Source organism: Sinocyclocheilus anshuiensis, unplaced genomic scaffold (genome assembly GCF_001515605.1).
Source record: "Sinocyclocheilus anshuiensis isolate Anshui unplaced genomic scaffold, SAMN03320099.WGS_v1.1 scaffold111, whole genome shotgun sequence".
NCBI lineage: Eukaryota > Metazoa > Chordata > Actinopteri > Cypriniformes > Cyprinidae > Sinocyclocheilus > Sinocyclocheilus anshuiensis.
The window spans coordinates 935,884-942,405 of record NW_015552549.1 but is presented as its reverse complement, the minus strand read 5'-3'; the positions used below and the strand labels follow the sequence as shown (position 1 = coordinate 942,405).

At 37.5% G+C, this 6,522-nt stretch overlaps 1 protein-coding gene across 1 annotated transcript in view; it reads left to right on the top strand.

Annotated features, from left to right (window-relative positions):
• Positions 1–6,522, top strand: part of LOC107664319 (actin-binding LIM protein 3-like) — an 82,325-nt gene that overhangs the window by 48,158 nt on the left and 27,645 nt on the right. Inside the window, exons 4-5 of the mRNA XM_016454845.1 lie at positions 1,790–1,905; positions 5,760–5,886. Coding sequence (XP_016310331.1) covers positions 1,790–1,905; positions 5,760–5,886 — 243 coding nt within the window. The remainder of the gene's footprint in view (positions 1–1,789; positions 1,906–5,759; positions 5,887–6,522) is intronic.

The window sequence follows — 6,522 nt, the reverse complement described above, 5'->3', positions numbered from 1 at the left end:
ATTTTTAAAGAGCAGGAAAAGCTGACAATGCTGTGTGTGTCTGGAGGGAGTGTGATGTGGCGGTAATGCCCAGGTCACGTAAAGACTACATGGAAAGACACGCACATAGCCTCATGAGGAAGCCCACACAGTTTTCACATATAAATATAGAATAAAATAGGTTTTGTGAAAGAGGAGGAATAAAACACAGAGAGAAAGAGATAATAAAGGATATGAGAAAGTAAGATTAGATCCAGAGATCCTGCTCTCATTGGCACCGGCTATACTGAAACACTGCAGAAACTAAAGGAATTATTCCACCCATGTGTCTGACAAGGGCTCTGTAAGTGCTTCTGTTGTCTGCCCACTTACCCTGTCATCTTTCACTCTCGATTTCAAAGACATCTTTGTGTGTGGTCTCAATAGTGGAGGAGTTTGTCATGCCATACTTCACATAGCCCAGTGAATAGTGTGGTGTGTGTGTGTGTGTTTATGTGCGAAAATGTGACATTTCTTATAAATGTTCTTTCTAAATTAAAACTGATCAATATTAACAGTGACAGAAGTCATGCATGATCTGTTTTTAAAGGATCTGTTCAGTAATCATGAGCCGGTGCTCCTCTAAGGTCATGGTTCAATGTAAATGGATTGTTTTATAATTGCTGCATTAGTAGAGGAATAGACTACTGTAATAGGATTTGTCTCATGGTGTAGAAGCTTCCAGCCATGCTGATTACTGAGCAGATAAAGCAGTGCTGTGGACACAAAGGATTACGCAAGCTGTCATGAGACATGTGGACATGTGTGCTGAAGAGACACATGCATTTATCTACATAAAACATCATCTACTCACCATATACAGGAGGTGATCTTGTGTATACGGTGGAACATGGCGTCATTCGTGGTTTGCAGAGGCCTTTGGTACAAGATTTGACAATAATGGTGAGGAAGAGCCTAAAGACCAGCTTACAATTAATTTCCATGCTGGTCCAGGTTGGATTATCCTGGACTATCTGGTGGCTGAGCAAAGCTATGTTGTTCACCAGCAAAACTAATATGGTCAGAGATCCCACCTTGTCCACATTGCCCCTTATTATCCTCCATCACTCAAAAATGTCAAGTCATTATGTGATGTGAGACACTTTGTTCCATTATTTCAGTGGTGTCTGTGCCTTCAGTGTGTCTGAAGGGAAGACAGCGTGCTTAGGTATAGCTGGGCCGTCGTCATTACTGGTCTCCATTTAATGCTTGTGGGTAATGTGGCCTTCCTCAACTCTATTTGGAGATAAATGTTACTTGAACTCTGTCTGGCCTCCTCTCATCTGCTGTTCTGCCTTCAGTTATTAGTAAATCCTCCTTATATGGTTGGCTTCCATTACCATACTTGTCAATGAACATACAGATTTTTACTTTAGACATTTACACTACAGTACAAACATTTGGGGTCAGTAAGATTTTTTTAAATGTTTTGCAAAGAAATATTTTATGCTCACCTAGGCTGCATTAATTTGATCAAAATACAGTGAAAACAGTAATATTACAATTTAAAATAACGAAACCTAAGTCTTGCCATTTCTTTTGTCCTTTTAGATATTTAGTTGAGTGTGTGTAGGTCAGGATTGCCTTCATTGTGAGGACCTGCCAACACTTTTCTCTACTATGTAATTTAGTCTTCCTTGTAAGCATTCCGAATTTATTTGAGTGGATCATTTTTTTATTTGGACTTGAGTAATTTTAGGCTTTGGTTTACTTATGTGTGTGTACTAAGTTTAATAGCATGTTGTCTATCTGTCTGTCGTTCCCTCTCTAGGAAACCTTTTCCAATTGGGGACAGAGTGACGTTCAGTGGTAAAGAATGTGTCTGTCAGCACTGTTCCCTCAAGCTGGTTAATTCCAATGAGCCAATCAAAATCCATGGGCCCAGCCGTAAGTCCCATCCTTCAATTTAAACATTTTCCTATCCATTTGCATGACGTGAGGTCCACATGTTTGTGTGTTCGTGTAGATTAGGACTAGCCAACAGTTCTAACAAAGAAAAAAAGGCTAGACAAATAAGTATAGTAAACCGTATATAAGTATTTTGCCAAATCTGCCACTCAAAAGTTGAGTGTGTGGGTGTGTGTGTGTGTGTGTGTGTGTGTGTGTGTGTGTTTGGAAATTCACATTCATAATTCTCCATCTCTTGGGTGTTTTCAGTAGTCTTCCTTATATATATATTTTTTTTGTTTTGTTTTTTTTCTGACTGCCTGGGAGCTAAAATCCTCCATATGGCTGTATTGACCTGCATGTCTCTGAGGGGAGAGAACAGACCCCTGTTCAGGGGCGGACTTAACCAATAAGCGAGGTAAGCGGCCGCTTAGGGTATATATATATATTTTTTTTTTTGTTTTTTTTCTGACTGCCTGGGAGCTAAAATCCTCCATATGGCTGTATTGACCTGCATGTCTCTGAGGGGAGAGAACAGACCCCTGTTCAGGGGCGGACTTAACCAATAAGCGAGGTAAGCGGCCGCTTAGGGCCCCGGGGAATCAGGGGGCCCCATCTGATAGGCCTATTGGCGAAACATATTTGTAGCATTGAGCAATGTAGCCAATCACAGACATATCATTTAATTTCTTGAACGTAATGACCCGAAGTGTTTAAGTTAGAATCCACTCACCGCTCAAAATGCCAAGTTTTTGTCAAGTGCTGAGTTCTGCAAGCTCGGGAATCCTCTCATTATAACAAAGTGTAGATACGATGTAAATAAGAGATTAATTGTGCCGTGTAGAGAGCTTATTAACGGAATGTGTGAGATCGCAATGAACTGAAGTGACAGCTTTTAGTGATTATATGAGGGAGCGCTCTTTTCGCACATTCTAGGCTGTATAATACTGTCTGACTGTCTCAGAACAGGGATATTCACCTCAGTAAAGAAATTATTGTGTTTCAAGTCATAATTTGATTTTTCTTGATGTTTCAAAATGACTCGCTGGCTTGTGTGCTTTTCCTAGGCACGCTGGCACGAACTGCCGCGTATTCGTAAAAATCCACGAATGCAATGACTAGAGATTTTCGCTTAATAATAGGCTAACTTAGATTACATTTTTGATTTGTTTCTCAGCAAACCCTACCGTATGCCTTCAGAATTGATGAGTTGCATGGGATAATTTTATGTTAGTAAAACATTTGACTAATTACTGGTTGTGAAGGGATAAATAAACTATAAACTATGAGAGCGAGCAAGCAAAATAAGGGTTAGGAGTAAAAGAGCACATAGTTATTCTGTTGGGGCCCCATCCCTGGAATTTGCTTAGGGCCCCCAAATCACTAAGTCCGCCCCTGCCCCTGTTCAACAGATTAGAAAATGTGTAGTGTCTGGGTAAACAGAGGCAAAATGCTGTGAAGTTTTTATAAAGGCCAGTGATGATGTGTCTGTTTACTCTTTGGTTGAACAAATGTAGAGAGTCTGAAAATATATGAACTTGTCATTTTTCTGTGCGTTCTTTCCCATTATGTATATATATATAGTAGGGCTGTCAGTTGATTAACATTTTTTAATCTAATTAGTTACATTATGTGGCAATTCATTCATCTAATTTATCACAAATTAAATTTGGCTGTGAAAATACCCACAAAAGATCATTTAAAGCTATTATTGTGTTAAATGAGAAAAGTATCAAGTAGATATTATAAAATGGAGCTTTAGAAATAAATATTTTATTTGATTCAACAAAATTTATTACGCAAACGTTTAGGCTACAACTGCCTAACATAAACTATGGAGCATAAAAGAAGATAATTCGAGAAACATCTCAGTATTTTTTGTTCATACAATGAAAGTCATTGGTAATCAAAACAGTCTCCATACCAAAATACCTTATTTTATGTTCTGCAAAGCAAAGTAAGACATACAGGCTTGAAACAACATGAGGGTGAGTAAATGATGACATATTTTTCATTTTTGGGTGAACTATCCCTTTAATGTTTTTTTTTTAAATGTATTATTATTATTATTTTTTTTTTTTTTTTTATTATTATATGGAAATATTATTTTTTTAATGAAATGATACTCTAAATTAGGGTTGTGCTGATAGATGATAGTATTGTGTATCGACGATAGTCAGAGATATCGACGATAGTCAGAGATATCGACGATAGCAGATGTCTGTCAATAGTCAAGACGATATTAGGCTCATTCTCCTATTAATGTATTATTAATGTATTATTAATAATAATAATAATTATTATTATTATTATTATTATTATTATTAGGCGGCCCATTATAATTCGGCTATTATTATCAAATTACCCCACTTTCTCATTCAGCACTGTATTTCACACACGCGCGCGCACAAATGAGGAGCCTGCTGCCAGTGAAGGAGTCTCCAAACACAGACACATATCGTCTGCTGATATAAGGTATTTCGTTGCACTTTAACAAGTAATCTGAACGGCCTATATATGTGCAATATTTTAACCGAGCCCTCACTAACTGAGTTTAATGCCACAGTTATGTTAGAACACATCTCATTCTTGTTTCTGTGGTGGTGCGTCTGGCTCGTCATGGGGCGCGCGTTCTGGAGCGCTGTATGACTGATGTATCCGTTCAATTTAAATTTGCTCCAAATATATGAACTTACTTGTTTTAAATACTTTATATTTAACGTGTTCGTTTATGTCCAATATTTAGTATTAAACTGTTGGTCTTTAAAATAAATCTACTTTTGATTTTCACCATTGACTGATTTTGCAGACCAGACTGATAACTTCCGTGCGTCGATGCGGCAAACTTGTCACAGGACGCGCGGTCCTAATAGCGATGTATGACTGTTGTATCCGAATATATATGAACTAGCTGTTTTAAATATTTTTGTATTTAACATGTTAGTTTATCAGTATGTTTGAAAGTATATTATTTAGATTCATGGTGCTTCCATAGGCTCCCTCTCTCTCGCGCGCGCGGTTTAAAACACCAAATAGTTATGAAATAGCCTATGACAAGTGAGAGTCTCTCACTTGTCGTCTATCGGCGATCTCATGGACTGGCGATATGACGATTTGAAAAATGACCATATCGCCCAGCACTACTCTAAATAATAAACTAAAACTGCCAGTAGGTGGCGGTAAATATCGGTTAAAAAAAATGATTGAGTCATTCATTAATTCGATTCGTACGAACTGCTGATTCATCCAGGAATGATGTAAATAGCTGTCTTTATGATTCGGCCTTTTAATCATTGGTTCACCCGATTCGTTCAAAACATGGATTCATTCAGAAACTAATCACCACTGTGTGTTGCAGTCGCACAGTAGGTCTGCTGTGGCTTTAAAGCCTAGGTAATATTTTTGTTGGTAAAATTGAGCAAAAAAAGACAACATTGTGTCATTGAGGCAACATTGAGGAAAGAAATTGTTGGAATATAAGAGTGCATACTTTAACATCTGTCTCTGTGTAAAGATTTACCTTATTCATCGTGAAGGTGAACTGAAGAAAGCCGAGCTCTGTGTCATGGTGCAAATACTGTAAATATAGCTGAACTTCTTCCAAATTAAAACAAATGATGCACTGACCTTTCTGTGCTCAAAATCCTGTTACGGTCATACATCATATGCTGGCCTACCCAGCCTACAAAGCTCAACAGTGTATTTCTGCTAACCTAACCTCAATACCGATTTATTGATTTGTATTTCATGTGTTTTTTGTTATAAACCTGTCAAGGCCGACTGGACACAGGAAAGACTTTTGAACCTTAAGTCCATTATATAACCTCTCTTCCCTTCCTCATGGCTCTTTTTAGACTGTGCAGGTTGTAAGGAGGAGATCAAACAGGGTCAATCTCTGCTGGCATTAGAGAAACAGTGGCACGTCAGCTGCTTCAGGTGTCAGACCTGCGGCCTGGTCCTGACGGGAGAGTACATCAGCAAGTGAGTGACACTCCTACTGTTGACCTGCTGGCTTTCTTTCAACCACACATTGTGTTGCACAAAGCAGCCTGTTTCTTGTGTTTGGAACCAGATTAACTCTGTTCATTTAATAAATATTTAATCACAGTTTCACTAATATTTTACACATTTGCTTCCAGTAATAGGCCTTTGTATCATTGGTATATGTGGATATAAAATATGTGGATAAATATACAATTCAATTTAGATTCAGAAATTTGTGTGGACACTTTCTCACTGTATATACATTACCATTCAAAAGTCATGTGACTCGAGTAATGGTGTTAAAAATAAATATACAAAATATTAAAATAGTTATTTTAAATTGTAATAATATTTCACAATATTTCTGTATTTTTGATCAAATAAATGCAGATTTGTGAGCATAAGAGATTCATTTAAAGACATTAAAAGTCTTACGGACCCCAAACTTTTGAATGGTAATGTGTATGTATATATACTTGATTTACTGATAAGAGGGTGCTCCTGTTGGGGACTTTCGTGAGAATAATAATAATAATAGAGTCACGGAGGTCATAGTTTTTTGGTTTCGCAAAACCTAAACACATGTATTTTATTTTTGGTAACAGTATAAGAATGTGGTCATTCATGTGAGTC